Below are 18919 nucleotides of genomic sequence, written 5' to 3' on the forward strand. Positions count from 1 at the left end.
GAAGCAGAGTAGGCCTGATTGAATTGATTCCCCTCCGCGTCTCGGTCGTGTCGGTGTTTGAATTCGAGTTCGTTTATTCAACAACCGCAGTCGCATATAGTAGGCCGTGAGGTCGATAAGCAACAAACACGAAGGGAAGTGGTTTTTATGCTCACTTGGAAAGATGAGTGCCGAAACGATGCGATGTGACGACGTGTGATGGATGGCTTGGGTGGGAACGAACCTGACTAAATTCGGTAATCCCTACAGACAGGGACACTTGTGGCGAGTATGCAAACTGAATTGGAAGGGATTCCCTCTATCATCGTTTCGCTTGTGTGCTAATGTTTCACTTGTTGTTATTTGCGTTGGCTAGAATGGGAGATGTTTTTGTAGCAAGTGCGCCGCCAAATCAAGTCTCGAATAATTTTTCAATAGGACGTAAGTAGTTTTTACTCTTCTTTGGATAATCTGGTTTGAATATTCCCAATCTCATTTTAATTCCTATTTAAAACCCAAGCCTTTTTGTATAATTTTAATACGTCTATAAGACGCCATTTGCGAATTATTTTAAACATTTTAACAAAAAGTCTCGAAAATTGCAGAAAATCTTTTGTTTTTTTGAAGAAATACATTTTACCACGTTTTTTCAACTGTAAACCAACATACGCCGTTTTCATAAGTCATGCTGTAAGCCTGTGCGTGACATTCGTCAAAGCGTTACGCTATGTTATCATCTTGTTGTTTACATAAGTCGAAGTGTTACGTCTTCGGCAAAACGTCAACATTACTTACGACAATCTTGACGTTAAACAAAAAAATAGTGTTTGTCTCGGTGTTTACACACAAAGTCAACAAATTCTCTTGCATAAATAGTGTGTATTTGTTTATTTGGTCAGCAAACCATTCGCGTTCAGGTAAGTTACAGATTGTACCTTCAAATTATGCATCGTATGTCAGGTGTTCTGAATTATTTTCATGTCTAACTCAACAGTAATATCATAACCCGACTGCTCGAGATAAATTGCTGCAAAAAACCTACCAATTAAGCTGGAATCGATATCTTGTTTACGAGGAACAAAGAAATTGGCTGCCGGCGCAGACCCTTGCTGGATGATGTTACAGGATGGCACAGGACAATAATTGCGCGTAGATGCAACAACCAGTCTTGTGGTATCAAAATCTACACGACAGAGAGAAGTTTTAATTCCAAGTCAAAGTTACCTGCATAGTGTATTGGAATGAACATCAGAAGTGGACAATCCCTGGAATAGTCTAGCACCAAATCAATCCACAAACAACACGCCCGTATTCTAAGATGTGATGAAAAAATGTGGTGCAAAATTTATCAGCGATCAGCCGGTTGGATTTCACTATGGCCTTCCCAACAAATGGGTCAACCAACGTGCAAACTAGGTATTATTATTTTTGAGTCGCCACGTCGCAACTGGATAATTAACACAGTGGAGTGCTAGGGCCCATTCACAAATTTCATAACGCTAGAAGGGGTGGGTGGGTGTCCTAGCGATGTTACGGTCCATACAAAAACTGAATAACATTCATACAAAAAGCGTTACTAGGGGGTGGGTGGGTGCCCATAATGGCCAATTTCAGCGTTATGAAATAAATGAATGAACCCCTATTTTGCACACCATAGTGAATCGGGTTAGAGGCAGTCGATTGATTGAAATTGTAATTGTAATTTATTGGCAAAACGAGAACATGTTAGTATTTACAACTTTAAGTCATGTCAAGGAACAAATTACTTAAGACGATTTTTCGATCCCTCTCCCCCTATGGTAAGTTTTTTTTGTATGAAAATTAAAAATAATTTGTATGGCGCGTAAGAAATATCAACCCATTCCTCACCCCTCCCATAATCCCTGACGCAATTAATGGACGACCCTTTACGACGCGGTGAAGTTGGACAGAAATCGATCTTCACACGTTGGTTCACCCTTTTTTTAACGCAAATCAGTGCGTATTTACATAAGAACCATCCAATAATAAGGTAAGGGGTTTTGGGGGAAGGGGGGTTAGGTTTGAGATTTTTTACGTGCTTTACAAATTATTTTTAATTTTCATACAAATAATCTTACCATGAAGGAGGAAGGGGAGGGTCTGAAAACCGTCAAAAATATCTTACGTAATCAATGAATCAATCTTATCATCAGTAAGTCGAATCAAATATGTTTTAAGAAAGGTTAACTGAAATACCCAATTTATCATACTGAATGCATAAAAACTATTTTTAGGGCCAGCGTTGCTAAAATGTAAAGAGAGCCGTGTTACGTCACGCAATATTTAGCTATTTTCAATCCCTTTTCCCTATTTTTTGTGTGGATCGTTACGTTTGCTGAAGCCCCTCCCCATCACGTAATTTATGAACGATCCCTAATCGTATTATTAATATATTATTTTTCTTCTTTCTGACGTTACGTTTCAACTTTTACAGTCATTAACTGAGAAATTTGTCACTTGACAATCTTTCATTCATATATCTTGTTTCAAGCTTTATGCCCAGGGTAGCCATAACTGGTACAGCTTCCCTATACTCATTAGAATTGCTAAGGAGTACCTATCACAGGAAAGTGATACGTTTCTCAGTGAACTACCATAAGTAACGTTGTTATGATTTGGAAAATTATAGGAATTATTGAATCTCAAATAAAAAAATCATTTCTTCATTTCATTGTGTGTATCTTTTTATTTTTCCTCGTTCTTAATCAATATTGAGTATTAAGTGTTAGTTTTATTACTGTTTTTTTTATTTGTAATTGTAATGCTTTCTTTACAAGTTCATAGTTTTTTTTACATTATTCACTTTCTTCTGGATCCATATCGTTTTCGAAATGATCCACTTTGTTCGATTTTGGCTTCCGCCCGCGTTTAGCAGGAACCAGCGACTTGAGGAAGGTCTCATAGTACTGCTTGTTCTTAATGAAGGGTAGCAACCCTTTCAGGTCTGCCAACTTCGCATCAGATAAGACGATAGGTTCGTTTTCAATATAGTTGAGTTGAATTCGCTCAAGTTCAATACCGGAAACAATTGCCATCTCCTTGCATTCTGCATCGCCAACGTCATGCTTATAGACAACTGTGCCAGGGTATTCCGTGGAGTACCGAAATACCATGATTTCAGTGATTTTGACTTGTTCTCCAGATGAGTTTTGCTTAGGGATGCTGTACCTTACAGATAAATCTTTCAAGGCGAAGAAATCGCTTTGCTGCATCTCGTCGACCTCAAAAGGAATGGATCTTCTGATAGAAGAAATGAGAATCACCCAGTCATGGGGTATTTCTATATCTACAGTGGTTCTTTTCTTCGCCTTCTCTATGGCAGAGTGAACCGTATCCACCTCCATATGCGAGTGACCGGTACGCATGAACTTATGTTCGATCATCAGTTCTCTGCCATCTCTAGCACATAGTTCTATGAAGTACGCGAAGGTGAATACAACGGTTTTGTTCAGATTTTGACCAACGCAGCGGTCGCTATAATAAACAACATGGCAAACAGTCAATGGCATCTTTTTAAGATCTCTAAGAAGACAAGATGCTACTTCTTGGGATCCTCGTCTAGCTTTTGTCTCATCCCACATCATACAGGTAGCAGTATTTGTGTCAAGATGGGACGAAAATAACGTCAAATTGTACGTATACAATTGTCTCGCATAAAAAGCCTGCCCACAACGAAGATGCGGCGTTGGCAGTTGTTTTTGGAGGTCAAAAGAGACGGTTCGGTAACCAGCATTTCCTTTGGTCTGCTTTCTATCTTTACGCTTTTCCTCATACACGCGTTGCGCTGCCTTTTGATGCATCTCGTGATTTGAAATTAAATTGATCTTTGCGTTGGAATCCATCTCTCCTTTCAGAGCAATTCTATATTTTTCACATTCTCCACACACATCAACTTTTGGTTTTCTGAAAGACAAGTTTTTTTCCTTGAATAATAAACGATACGTGTCGTAATGAACTGGAATCCACAAATTGTCTCTGCTGCATTTCTCCCTGTAGAGATCGTACATTGTTTTAACGCTCAAGTCACTGGATAAGAAACGTTTCTCAGATCCCTCGCGGGAATAATGACTTGTGTAAGCGGGAAAGCTATCTATATGTTTTTTTATGAAGTCTATGTGGCCTTCGCTTACTTCCTTATTAGACGAGTTATGGCATCGTTGGTCATCTTCGGCTACTCCTAATCCGGCGATTTTTTTTGCAGCGAGATTCCTTATTTTTCTATCTGTGATGTCCAACGTTGCCATAAACATCACTTTGCAAATCTTCACCAATCCTGTAACTCCTGGAAGGCGGTAGGATCTGGAGTAAATACGTCTGGAGTTCACTACCTGGAAAATAAAATAAAAATGTATTGAGTGTTACAAAATGGTCAAGATTATAGCCAAGCTCTCAACTAAAAAGATGATCATCAACTCCTAAACGTGGATCGTACAGAGTAGTTAAATTTGGGGCTAGTGTGCCACCTTAAGAAAATTGTTCTCTAACTTTGTCCAAAGCTTATAAAACTCATCTATTTGACCTTATGATGGTAGTTTCACATCTTTTAATGTGCATTAAGCAAATTCAAAACAAATAAAAAAGTTTTAGTTTTTTTTATTTTTTATTTATTTAGATCCTTCTCAAATCACTTCAACAAAAAAATATTTTTTTTTAAATTCTGCTTAAGTTGAATTGAAGCTCTTCAAATAGGTAGATAATTTTTAAATTTACTGATTGAACATATTCATTATTTTTGAAATTTTATTTTGGATAATCAATCTTGTATTAAAAGCCAATGGAAAACCAGTTTATTCTTGTTATAGAAACATTTATAATTTACATTACTTTTAAACGAAAGTTATATGATTTTTCCAACAAACATTTTTGCTAAATAAGGGTTAAGCAAATCACTCTCAAGCTATTTTCAGTAGACTAAACATTCATAATGAACTATTTTATAGCAATATAAAATCGAATGATCAAATTTTTAGTAATCGGATCAGCTAGAGATTGACATTTTTTAGGAATGTGGGTCAATAAATCACCGGGTGTCGAAGCATAATAATTTTCCCACAGACAAACAGACGTGTCACTGACGCAATTATCATCGACCAAGCTCGCTTTAAATACCCTATGTTCCATATCTCATAGCCAGATACGCTTATTCTTTCGTGTTTAACGTTTCAGATGATAATTACGTAAAGTGGGAAATGGATTTTAAAAAAAAATTGTTAAGAGTATTACGTCTGTTTGTTTGTAGTTTCAATATTTAACTTTCTAAATCGTCACGAAATAAACCTATTAAAATTAAGATAAATACCTTTGGATGAGCAGTTTTGGTGATTATCATATGGTTTGCAATGAATTGATTTTGTCCAGATAACTTGAGAGCCAAAAGATTCCGAAGTAGTTGTCTCCTGACAGCGTCAGAATATTTCTCGCTACATTTCATTTTGCATTCGCAACCTTTTTTAATAGAACGTGCTGGTACCACAGTTCCATCTGGTCTTGTGTATGACATTCCTTTCAATTTAAGTTGTTTGTTTTGAGTTCTTATCGAACCTTTTTTGATTTTGGGTTGGTGCAGTTCGTTTTCAAGATTATGGTGGGTTGAATTGATTGTCATATTTTCATCAATTTCTTGCGGTTCATTCAATCCGGAATTATTATCTGAAATTAGAGAAGGAGGTGTAATTATTTAGCAAATTCATTACAAACTGATGCTAATTTTATGGTTTCCATCGCTCATGATTAGGCGTCGTCAACGAATTACATAACGCTTGAATGGAGTAGGCTCAAGCATTACCGCTCAATTTTAAAATTTTACATAAATAAAGCATTACAGAAAACAACGGTACCAGTACTTTGACTTCTTTGCTATTTTGGACATAATAGCACAGACAAACAGTTGTAACACGTTAGAGGTGAGCCCGCCTAAGGCTGAAAGTCTCTATAACAAAAAAATATCAACATTAACAGTCGTAAACAATGTCCATCGATCGGTTGATTTGAATAATGGTATGTGGTAGTATTCGCATACTTTTTGCTCATGTTAAACGATTACATACTACCGCCAACTGTTGGCCCATCGGCCAGAACACAGTGAGTTTAGCTTTGGTCGTACATATTCTTGCGACTGTGATTTGAATCGTGATTTGTTCTATGTGTTACGTCGGTTTGTTTGTGATACTAGGAAGCATGTTAACGATAAATACACTTAAAATAATTCAAGCGTCATTGCTACGTGAAAAGTCACGTAGATCACTCCAAATTTTCATGTTACCATGTTCATGCGTTCATTCTGTGTTACCTATGATTCACGTAAGTGCTACGTGAAAAGTGCGATGGAAAAAAAACCACGTATGTGTTCACGTAACAATGACGTTTGGATTATTTTGAGTATACCAGCTATCCATTGACCAACTATCAAATGTTTGAATTGTTCAACGATGAGAGCAAAAAGAGTTTTACGTCTAATTATACGTGGTTTCACCTTAAGCCAGCGTTGAAACGTTTCTGTATGTACGACAAGATTATTGGATATTTTACCTTCTTCAATGTCAAATTTACGTTTTAGTTGTGCACTTCGACGATTCTGATGAGGCTTAGATTCAAAATCGTCGTCATCCGAATCAGGAAATTCCTCATCATCTGTATGCATATTCTTGTATTCTTCGAAACATTCGTAGATTGAATATTCGTTCAACAATGTAGGGTCTCCTTCGGTTTCTTCCTCTTCATCCTGAGAATCATCTTCATAGTTATTATCAGCATCGCCAGGGGTAATGTTTGCAATACGTAGGTCCATTGGAGAATGAGATGTGCTGATTGAGTTCTGCCTTTGGAATCCCACAGGATTCTTCGGAACGTGCTTCTCGAAGCTAATATTTGGACAAGCGTGTAGTAATGATGACTTCGTTGTGTGACTCGATTGCTTTGGTTGTAAATTGATTGGTGTTGATGTTGTAGCTCTGCAGATGGACTTATAGAACGATGGGGAGAACATGTCACTTTCTTCGTGCATTAAACTTGACACTGAAAGGTTTCCTAGAAAGTATTGAAACAAACATCAAAATATATGGTATGAGCAAATAACAATTTCATGCCATCGATTCCCTCTTCCAGTGAATAAAGATGACAAAATGCAAGTTTGTCAGCAAATTTTTACTTCAGGACGCTTAGCAGGGATGCAATCTTGCTTCCTGAGATGAGAAAATGCTAACAAATTTACATTTTTTACGCTCTAAATCTAGCACCCGCTTGATAGACTCAAATAATTAATGAAGGAATTGTTTATTAGGTTTTCTTAGAGAACCTACTTACCAGTATTTCCCAAAGAAGCCACACTATGCTCAAAATTGTCGGAACGCATGAGAATACTCGAATTTTCAATGTTAGGAGGGCCGTTAGACATTCTGTGATGCTGCATGGCTTGTAACTTGGATTGATCTGCTGTTGTTTGGTGCTTTGAAGAGGATGAGGAACGATATTCTGAAAATATAAAAGTGGTGGATACTTCAGTTTTCAGTTGAGAATAAAAAAAAATAGATTGTTCGATATATTTACCGGCAGCGCTTTTGGTCATCTGTGGGACAATCTTAGATCGGGGAAAAATGTCGGACGAATTAGCAGCCGTTCCGTGAGATTGTTTTGTACAGGACAGGAAATATGATGACGATCGAGACTTTGACAGATCGATCGGGATTGATAGACACTTCAAAGAGGGCGATTGCCGATGCTTGGGTGTGTTACCTTGAATAATGGATAATTTTGTTGAAAGTACATACACATAAATAGTTGTGATTTTTGAAGTCATTTACCAGAAATGTCACAGAATTCGCTTCCTATCTCCGAGAAATCATAGCGTTCGTCATCCAACTGAGCTATTTTGTGTCTTGTACTAGAATTGGCAGAAAAGTCGATGCCAACTGCTGCTTTTTCAAATTGTTTTTGAAATGTCATAGATGAATACATTGGAGCTCGTAACTGGCGCGATTTCGACTGATCAGTAAGACTGCCAAACGACGAGGAGGGCAATACTCGATGCTTGGGAGGATTAACTGAAAGTAATAGATGGGTTTATAAACACTTACATATTGGGTTGCTTGTAGCGAAACTTACCAGGATTATGAGAATGCACAAAGCTGTGTTTAGATGTGTCGGGTCGTGAGGAGTCCAATCCGGTCAACTTTTGTGTGTTCGAGTTTTGAGGGTCATAACTGGAGTTTTTTGCCAGTCGTTTGAATTGATTTGTAGTTTGAATAGAATAGGGTACAACTCGTGCTTTAGACCGACCAGAGACAAGAGACATTTGCGGTGCACTAGACGATTCCCGATGAATTTCAGGATCATCTACAAGTAAAAGAAAAAATATATAAGATCTAAATGTAAAACAAAATATATATATATTGAAAAATATACAAAAAATAAGGTGTTATGCACAAACTATGTCACGATCCAAAGGGGGAGTCTGGTATGGGAAGATTCAAATATGACGTAGGGAAAGTGTACCAGTTATGGCTATAGTCATTCCCTATTTGGCCATATGTGTTTTCTCGAAAACTTTAATATTTTGAATCTTTTTAAATGTTTCAACATCTAAATATATTTGATACCAAACTACTTGAACACACAGAATGATTGAAAATTTGAAGACAATCAAATTATCACGTATGGCGATATAGGAAACCATTATATCAATAACTGGTACACTTACCCTACATCGTTTTTCAGGATTTCAAGACACCTCTCACCTCCCCCTCTGTTACGCTTTTTCTAATATGTGTATAAGTACTGTCAAACTTTTGTAAATTCATCACCCACCTCTCCTAAATGATGGACGTCGTTTTTGAATGATCCTTGTAGCGTAACAAGCTCTACACATTTTTTCGAAGTCTCATAAAAGCGTAACAAAGGAGGAGGTGGGGGAAGGGTTATAAAGAAGTCACAAGTTAGCGTGACATAATTTGTGTGCCATTCATAATTTTCATGTAGATAGTTACCTGCAACCTCAGGAAGTGCGAAGTTGCCCATGGATTTATTACAGCGCACAGCATCCTTTTGGGTCAACAGAGGGACAATCTTAGATCGGACACAGATGTCGATCGACTTAGCAGCCACTCCGTGAGATTGCTTTGTACAGGACAGGGTATACGCTGGGGATCGAGACTTGGATAGATCGATCGGAACTGTCAGCTGACACTTCGAAGAGGGCGTTGTCCGGTGCTTGGTTAAATCACCTTAAATTAAGGATAATCCTGTTAAAAGTACACATAAATATTTGTTTTGTTTCACTTACCAGCAACGTTGGAGAACTCGTTTCCGCTCTCAGAGACATCATGGTATCCGTCATCGGAAATAGTCAGATTGTGGGTTACAGTAGAATTTGCAGAGAAGCCGATGCCAATTGCTACTTTTTCAAATTGTTTTTGAAATGTCATAGGTGAACACAGTGGAGCTCGTGATTGGCGTGAATGGGACCGATTACTATGTTTGTTAAACGACGAGGACTGCGAGGCCCGATGCTTGAGAGGATTAACTAAAAGAAATAGTTGGATTTCAATCACAGATTGGATGGTTAGTAGTGATACTTACCAAAATCCTGTGAGCGATCAAGGCTGCGATCAGATGTGTCGCGTCCTACGGGATGTGATCCGGACAACTTCTCTGCATACAGTAAGGCTCGTGACTGGGACCGGTCGGTCAGACTATCAGACGACGAGAAGGGCGAGGCTCGATGTTTGGGAGGATTCACTAGAAATAATAGTTGGGTTGTAATCACAGATTGGATGGTTTGTAGTGATACTTACCAGAATCCTGTGAGCGACCAAGGCTGCGATCAGATGTGTCGCGTCCTACGGGATGTGATCCGGACAACTTCTGTGCATACAGTACGGCTCGTGACTGGGACCGGTCGGTCAGACTATCAGACGACGAGAAGGGCGAGGCTCGATGTTTGGGAGGATTCACTAGAAATAATAGTTGGGTTTTAATCACAGATTGGATGGTTTGTAGTGATACTTACCAGAATCCTGTGAGCGACCAAGGCTGCGATCAGATGTGTCGCGTCCTACGGGATGTGATCTGGACAACTTCTGTGCATACAGTAAGGCTCGTGACTGGGACCGGTCGGTCAGACCATCAGACGACGAGAAGGGCGAGGCTCGATGTTTGGGAGGATTCACTAAAAGTAGTAGTTGGGTTGTAAACACATACTGGATTGCCTGTAGATAATATTTACTTGAATTCTGAGAACGCGCATGACTATGCTCAGATATGCGATGTCGTACCGGCTCAAATACGGTCAACTTCTGTATGTTCAGATTTTCAAAATCATATCTGTGGCTGCTTGTCATTCGATTTAGTTGCTTCTTTGTTTGAGCAGTAACTTGGGCTGGTTTTTGAAGCCGATCAGTAGCGATCGGGAGCTGGCACTTTGACGAGGCTGGGGAACGGTATAATCGATCATCTTCTTTGGCACTATGGAAGCTAGACACTCTCGAAGTTCCAGCTTCGAGTTGTGATGCAGCATCTGTATTGAATTATTGGTTACAATTTGAAATGTTTTTCAAAATAATCCAATCGTTTAACTTACCCAGTAACAGCTGAAAACCGGACGACTCATCCATTTTCACTTCTATCGCTTTGAAATAATAACAACTTGGAAAACAAAAACAAAAGCGAGTTTGAACAAAACCGAAAGCAAAATGACTAATGTCAAATCGATGAAATTTTCTTTTGTTTTGCCAGGTTCGTCGTTTTCATTAGAGCGTAAGTATGCTGTCAGTGAACTTGATCGATTCGTCGATTTACAATCAAAAAGGGTGTATCAAAAGTTATTTCTGAAAACGCATATAGAAATGTTTCGTCGTTTTGAAAAAACTTTTTTAAAACATTTGAAAATTGATTATGATTAAATTCGTTCAAACAGTAGTATTGTTGAATATGCTGCTGTGTTACGCAGTATATAATCAGTTTCTGTACAATTTTCGACTTACGTCCTTTTGAAAAAGTATTCGAGAAGTGGTGAACGACGTTGGGTGTGGAATGATAATATTTGGTTACTGGAGGATGTGGTTTTGTTGCTTGGGAAAGTGAAAAAAATATATTAGCAAACCGACCCATCAGAATTGTGGAGATGATAGCAAAGGTTCACTAATTTGGATGATCTTTTGGATCCAAGGCAACATTTTACACACTGATTTTGAGAATCCGTAATTCGTTGTTTGCTAAGGCTTCCGAGGCGGGCGTCGCACAGTGGTTCCGTTTGTTCTACGAAGCGGTCATAAATCATTTAAATCAATATCCGATAACAAATACCATCAGAAATCACCGAATTAATTGGTTTTGACTGTTAAAACTTAATCGAGGTTATTGCCGTCATTGATATTACTTCAAAAATTCTGATTAAGGATACCGTGATGCATCAATACCCGGACACCTAAGCAGCTTCAAATGTTTGAACCCTATTTCAAACATGATTTATTGCAGTTCAGTTAATATTTCATTGCTTCACAAACAATGTCATATCAAATTGTAAAAGTAACTTACTTTCCTATAAAAGTTCCGATTTTATAATGAAAATCGTTTAAATAATGAGACATGTCTTATTCTTAAATCCGGACATCTCAAGCGATGTTGTCTTTAAATCCGGACACTCTTGAATCGAAATCCGGACACATATTATTTAACATGAATTATTTATACGATATTCACGAAAATCATACTCCAGTTCCAAACCATAGCACATATTAATTAATTAATTTGAACCATTCATATGCCTTAAAATGCTTAAGAGCCGACCATGACTAAAACATGTATTTCCATTACCTGCCCTTGGGTGCTTGTGGCCTCAACTGCAGCAACAGTAGATTCACGCAATTTGTCCACACAATTCGGTGTTTGTTTCACTCATAATGACTTTTATATGAATCGTTGAAGTTTTATTACATGTCTCTTTATGTTTCACATTTTTAAATTGATATGATATGATGAAAACAAGCAGTTTAAATATAATGTCCGGATTTCAAACACTTGATCATAACTCCGCACAGATTCTTCTTTCGACACTAAATACACATTTGCACTATATTCCATGGATGGCGAATAACCGGAATGTTCCATTTTTATACAGGGTTTTGTTATATTCAAATGACTTCACACACTATATACATAAAACGCAATATTACAACTCAAACATTGAAGCTGAGCCTGTTAACACTTTTACCGAAAAAACTTTCGTGGCGAAAATATGACGGGGAACTGGAGTAAGACATTTGTTTTTGTTTTTAATTAATTATTTGGCAATGGTAACTAGATCAAAAATAATATGAAAATGTTCAAAATTCTTTAAGCTACCAAGTTTATTAAAATGTGATAATTTTAATATTCAATTTCACATCGATTCAACGAAAATATACAAAGTGTCCGAATATTGGTACCGTCCGGATTTTGATTCACCACGGTAAAGGATGTGGTGAGCATATTGCGAAGGCGCTGTTATTTAAATGATTATATGCGCATAAAGTGACTTTGCTATTGTCTATCTTTACGTGTCCAAGAATAACCTAAGCATGTGATGCTTTATTTAAAAGGTACCATGAAATCTATAAATTGAAAGCAATATATCAGGATTATTAATGTCCTACTAAAGAAGATTACCTGGTCAGAGCTGCTCATAGGTCTAGATTTGGTATATGAATATATGAAGCCTTTAGACACTTTTTTAAGTGCTGCATATGTACATACTAATTAAATACCAGTAATACTCATTAGTTGTTAATGCAAATTTCACAATAATTCTCTACCAAAAACAAATGACAAACATGTCACTTAATTCAATTAAACTTTTGTTTCAGAAATGAGTAAATAATAATGGATTATTTGTGAATATTTTTTTGCTGTTTTATTTTATTTTTTATGGTTTTTAAAATTTATTTGTTTTTTTTACTGGATTTGTAGATAACGGAATGTTGTTAAGATGTTGTTCGATGCTAGTAATACAAACAAGAGTGTTTCCAAGCTGTTCCTCCCACACTTCGGGAAGTCATATCATATATATTTGAATGACTGTTGTGCCATAACTAATTTATTAGCATTTTATTGTTTCAGTGCCCTCACTGAAAATATCTTTTAAATCAATATACAATATTGCAAATGTATTACTATCGAAGTGAAGTAGCGACAATTTCATTATTTTGTATATTCATGCCAGTTAGTAACCAGCATATTGGTATGCAATAATCTCTATGATTATTTTTATTATTGCCGCTTTTGGTAAAAATTAACAACTTTGAAGGCACCCTGCTAGCTTATTTGCAAATATTTGCAGCTAGAATTAAATGTGATTAAGAACATATTCAAAAACGTACTTCAAATAAAGTGGTGTAATTATGAAGAGAGTATATTTCTATCCTCATTACTCACATCAATGCTGCCTCCTATATGTCACATTAGACTCTAAAATGTACTGGATGTGATAGATATACATCTGTACTAAGGTACTGTAACCTAAACTGATTAGAAAATCTATTGATTCTGGTTTACGAACAAAGTACACAAAATGCAGAAATCGCTTATTTTTTCACGTATTTTCAAAACATGAAAAGTATGCTCTATATTTCATGGCCCTACTAGGAAGATTATACAGGAACGTCCATGAAATTTTTGTTTTTACATTCTTGGGATCATAATAGATCCATGAAAAAGTAAGGGAGTGAAAAACAAGACAATATATTTTTTAATTTTTGGCCTATGGGTGTGGTACCGCTGTGCGTCGGTACCGTACATCATTGATGACTGATAGATTTGGGGCGCAGTTTCACCATCACCAAGGGAGGGCCAACATAGCCGTAGCGGTAAACGCGCAGCTATTCAGCATGACCATGCTGAGGGTCGTGGGTTCGAATCCCGCTGGTCGAGGATCTTTTCGTAAAGGAAATTTTCTCGATTCCCAGGGCATAGAGTATCTTCGTACCTGCCACACGATTATACACATGCAAAAATGATCAATCGGCAAAGAAAGCTCTCAGTTAATAACTGTGGAAGTGCTCATAAAGAACACTAATCTGAGAAGCAGGCTTTGTCCCAGTTGGGACGTAACACCAGATAGAAGAAGAAGAAGGGACGGAGACGAGGTGGCGAAACCATCAACAGTAAATCATTCTCGTTCGTCAGCTGGTTGACGCTAAACTTTCCATTCGTTGGCATGGACACCTCTTCTTGGTTAACCGGAACATTTGAATCTCTTATGATGATCTTAACGTCATTTTAACCGATTTCTCCGATCTGTAATTTCTCATTGACGTTCCTGTACTAATTTATTGTTTATGGTTGACTTGCAGGATTCGACTCCAATCCCCAAGATTTCTGCATTACCATAGTTCGCAGTTTAGAATCTTTCACTTACAGTTTGATAATGATCAGCTGATCCACGAAGAACATGGAGAACAGACGCTTCAAGTTTGCTGAAGCGAAACCTCAGAAATGTACCAGCACGTCACAGCAGGGTTGGGAAAAAATCTGAAATTCACTCTACAGTAGCCAAGCAAAGCCAATCACAGTCAGCGAAGCCAGTGAAACTCACTATTACCATTCCCAGCACTGCGTCACAGTTCTGAACCACAGGTCGCCAAAGTTGTATAGAATTCATACTGGTTTCATTGATGTTCAAAAATAAAATCTGAGCTATGATCAATCGAAGCAAGAAGAAGAAGGTATGCGTGGCACCAATGGCGTGACATGCTTAGCAATCACCAATTTGTTGCACTGCTTGTATTTTTTTTCATAAATTATTATACTACTGAATGAGATTACTGAAAAAATAAATGATATAATTGAAAAAATACATGCAGAAATAATTGAGAAAATTTCAAATTGTCAGACCCACAATTAACTACATTAATTATACTTCCATCTGAACATCACTCCGCATTCTCTCTCTTTCATCTTCTTCTTCTCGCTGAGACAGAGTTTGCTTTTCAGCTTAGATATTAACTGCGACCTTTTTTTGCTAAGTGATAATTAATACAGGTGTTTATTATTCAGTAGGTAACATTTTGTATCCCCTGAGAAGTCGAGAAAGTCCGAAAAGATCCTCGGCCGATGATATCTGAAAGTCGGTGTAGTGTCCGGAGGGAGGAACCGGTACATTTAAAACTAATAGCTCGATCAGCCGAAATGCAACAGGAGCAATTGCTGCGCAACTTCATTACTCGACACACTGACGTGTCATTCGTTTCTTTCCCGCCTGCTTATTTTTTCATTGCTACTGAAACTATATGCCCTTCTGCTTATTTTATATCTTCTCTAGTACCCCTCTCAATCCTTACAGTCGGCTTACTACGTGTTCCCACCCGTACGTATATCCCCAACAAAATGTTGTATTACGGCTGCTTCAGCTGCGGACCGGACACACTCGCGTTCGATGTCCTGGACCATAACACTGCGTGAATGGCTCGCAGAACATCCACGGAGAAGAATGCTGTGAAACTCCGTTGCAAGGGTGTTGTACTTTTAAACTAGATGTTTATTGTTATATGTTAGAATGACGGAGTAGCAATATTGTTCGCCTTTTATATTGTCAGGTTGCTAGTGGTTGCTAAGGCAAGTTCGAGTGGTTATCCAAACAACACTGGCTTGGTAGTTGACTACTACGATTCTCCGACTTGGTCGTCGACTACTATGTTAGTCTACAACATTCCTCCCTTCTTATTTCCAGAATACCAGGAAAGGCTCTAATCTGGATGGCATCTGAATTATACGTTTGGGACGGCTTGTGGAGGGTTCCTCATCAGATTGTACTTCTGGCTGGGACCGCTGTGTTGATTCCAGAGGGTTAACATCAGGAGCTTCAATCTCGGGTTGAACTTCATTTTCCTCATCATCATCCTTTGTAATTTCTGGATTGTGTTCAGAATCTGGAGAAGCGTTAACATCGACCATATTTTGATGAGTGTTTTCGGTATTCTCTTGTAATCCAAATTCATCCACAAATATGCTTAATGGAGATGGTACTGTTGAATTCCTAGGTACTGTTTGTTCATCAAAACGGTGCTTGATTTGATTGGCATGTGAACGAATCAATTTCCGTCTGCCATGCCAGTCGTCCAGTAGAACATTGTAATTCACCTGTCCAATAGCTTCAATGATGATTCCGGAAGCCCATTTCCATTTTGAATTGGTTTGGTAGACCTTTGCATAAACGGTATCACCTGCCTTTAGTTTCCGAGGTACTACGCCATGCTTCCGATTGAATTGGACATTCTGGTCGTGATTGATTATTGGTGTCACCGGTTGTCGTGGTTGAAGTAAGCTTAATACTGTTCGCATGTTTCTTCCAATCATTAGCTGGGATGGTGTTTTACCATTTAGGACACGACTTGGGGTTGTTCTGTAGGCTTGAAGAAAGATTTGCAATGATTCAGAGATATTCTCCCCCTTGTTGATTTTGAGCAACGCTGACTTCAAAGTTTCTACAAAACGTTCAGCCTGGCCATTAGACTGCGGATGGTACGGAGATATTCGCAAATGTTGAACTTCATTCTTCTTGCAGAATGTTGCGAACTGCACCGATGAAAATTGTGTACCGTTGTCTGAAACGATGGTGGTTGGAATTCCAAAACGAGCGAATGATTCATCCAGGAAATTGATTACTGCTGCAGTAGTTGGCGATCGTACAATGTTGATTTCCGGCCATTTGGAAAAAGCGTCGATTACTACCAAAAAGTGCAATCCGTTAACTGGACCAGCAAAATCTATATGAATGCGTTCCCAGGAGACTGTGCGAGCGGCCACGATTGCAGAGGAACCTTCGGAAGTGTCTTCGAATGCATGGCACAGCTGTCGCATCGCTTGACGTAATCAGAAATGCTTTCATCGATTTTTGGCCAGTAGACGTGACTTCGTGCAAGCGCTTTCATTCTTTCCATTCCTGGATGTCCTTTGTGGAGCTGTTTTAGTATCCGTTTGCGTAGTGTTTCAGGAATCACCAACCGGCTTGAGAGCATTACACATCCTTTCACCAATTCTAGCGCGTCTTGATGAGTGTAAAATGCTCGAACATCGGGGTCTGTGATGTCTTTGGTGCTAGCTGGCCATCCAATCTCGATATGGTTGACTACTTGCTGGAGTACGGGACACTTGACTGTTGAGTTGCGAACCATGTCAAACGTAACAGGAAGGAACCCGACTGCTTCTTGGAGAGGTACTTCGATGTCATCTTCCAGCTGGATTGAAGCAATGACAAAATCTTCCTCTGGTCTTGAATGCTTGCTGATTAGACGAGAAAGAACATCAGCATTTCCGAACTGGGTGGTGGATACATATTTGATCTCGAAGTCATAGCAAAGAAGCGTCAGTGCCCAACGTTGTAAGCGATTGGCGGTGTGGATTGGTATTCCCTTTTTTGATCCAAAAATTCTCAATAGTGGCTGATGATCCGTCTGAAGAGTGAATTTACGTCCAAGTAGCATTCGGTGGAACTTCGTGACTGCATACACCAAAGCTAGGCCTTCCTTTTCTACCTGTCCGTAACGTTTTTCAGCATCAGTAAGAGAACGGGATGCATGAGCAACTGCTTTGACAGAGCCATCGGGAAATTTATGCATTATGCATGCTCCAATTCCTGATTGAGATGCATCTGCTGCAACGATTATTTCCAATGTTGGGTCGTAATGGGTGAGTAGAAGGTCTGACTGTAGTACTTCTTTGAATTTCTCGAAAGATTTCTGGCACTCGTTGCTCCAGACAAACTGAGCATCTTTCTTGAGAAGTGCATCAAGTGGTTTTCGTAGTTGGTGCATTTCCGATACAAACTTGCCATAAAAATTTACTGCACCGAGGAATGATCGAAGACTGGTGATGTCACTTGGAGGGGGCATCTTGACAATAGCTTCTATTTTCGCAGGATCCGGACGTAAACCAGATTCGTCAACGATATGTGCAAGATACTTGATTTGATGTTGAAGAGATTGCACTTTTCTTCACGAAGAATGAAACCATATTCTTGCAGCCGTTGAAAAAGTGCAGTGAGAATTTCATGATGCTCCTTTTCGGTCTTGCTGAATACCATCAAGTCATCCAGGAACGATTCTACACCCTTGAGATCTGCGATCATAGTGTTCATAAGCTGTTGAAATGCTCCAGGAGCGGACTTCACCCCAGGTGCTAGCCGGTTGAATCGAAAAAGTCCTCGGTGGGTGTTGATTGTCAGTAAATTTTTTGAGTTGTCGTCTACTTCCACTTGCAGGTAAGCGTCGCTTAAATCGATTATGCTGAAATATTTGCAGCCATTCAGCTTGCTGAAAATGTTTTCTGGAACTGGCAATGGGTAGTTGTTTGATTCCAGGGCGGCGTTTAGTCCGGTCGAATAATCAGCACAGATCCGTATCTTTCCTCCTGGTTTCTTAACCACAACGATTGGTGCAGCCCACTGTGAAAAATCAACCGGAGTGATAATATCCAGTTTTTGTAGACGGTCCAGTTCAGCATCGACTTTTTCCACTGACGTGAATGGAACGGGGCTTCAGGAACAGACGTACCTTGGTTTTTGTGCAGTGTCCAAGACCTTGCCGGAAAACTTTGGGAAATGTTGCTTTGTAATGCTGTATTGCGTTCGACCTATCAGCGTGAACTTGATTGCAAATCGTCGACAATGGCATGTTCCAAAGTCCGAACAAGTCAATCCATTCCAGACCAAAGAGGTTGAAGTCGTTGTTGGCCACGTAAAGCTTTCCAATTTTGGTGACACCTCCAAAAGTGACTGAGCTTTGAAGTTCACTAAGAAGCTGGAGAGGCTTGCCAGACGCTGTTGTTGCTGCCCTTGTGGTAGGTAGTAGTTTGGGTGATCCGAGTTTTTTCCAGAGTTTCCGAGAGATAATCGTGATGCCCGAAGCCGTGTCGAATTGCAGCGTTACTTCAGAGCCATCGATCGTCACAGTCA

At 38.8% G+C, this 18919-nt stretch overlaps 1 protein-coding gene and 1 long non-coding RNA gene across 6 annotated transcripts; one reads left to right on the forward strand and one right to left on the reverse strand.

Moving 5' to 3' along the window:
* Positions 1 to 398: 398 nt before the first annotated feature.
* On the forward strand, positions 399 to 2671 carry LOC110677158. The gene is made up of 2 exons (XR_002500994.1): positions 399 to 896; positions 974 to 2671. It is a non-coding gene; the product is annotated as an uncharacterized LOC110677158 (long non-coding RNA).
* A 2115-nt stretch (positions 2672 to 4786) lies between these two features.
* On the reverse strand, positions 4787 to 10928 carry LOC110677159. 5 transcript variants are annotated; one of them, XM_021847982.1, is made up of 12 exons: positions 10574 to 10928; positions 10220 to 10510; positions 10004 to 10162; positions 9789 to 9947; positions 9278 to 9732; positions 8982 to 9218; positions 8101 to 8331; positions 7800 to 8039; positions 7546 to 7731; positions 7303 to 7470; positions 6529 to 7026; positions 4787 to 5649 (listed from the first exon to the last, which is right to left on the reverse strand). In XM_021847982.1, the coding sequence occupies exons 5-12, from the start codon at positions 9417 to 9419 to the stop codon at positions 5249 to 5251; spliced, it is 2103 nt and encodes a 700-aa protein (XP_021703674.1). In that variant the 5' UTR covers positions 9420 to 9732; positions 9789 to 9947; positions 10004 to 10162; positions 10220 to 10510; positions 10574 to 10928; the 3' UTR covers positions 4787 to 5248. The 5 variants fall into 5 exon arrangements, with proteins under 5 accessions (XP_021703674.1, XP_021703676.1, XP_021703675.1 ...); XM_021847984.1 differs by having other exon boundaries at positions 9789 to 10162; XM_021847983.1 differs by having other exon boundaries at positions 10220 to 10928.
* Between the last annotated feature and the right edge of the window lie 7991 nt (positions 10929 to 18919).

This window comes from Aedes aegypti, chromosome 2, assembly GCF_002204515.2.
Source record: "Aedes aegypti strain LVP_AGWG chromosome 2, AaegL5.0 Primary Assembly, whole genome shotgun sequence".
NCBI lineage: Eukaryota > Metazoa > Arthropoda > Insecta > Diptera > Culicidae > Aedes > Aedes aegypti.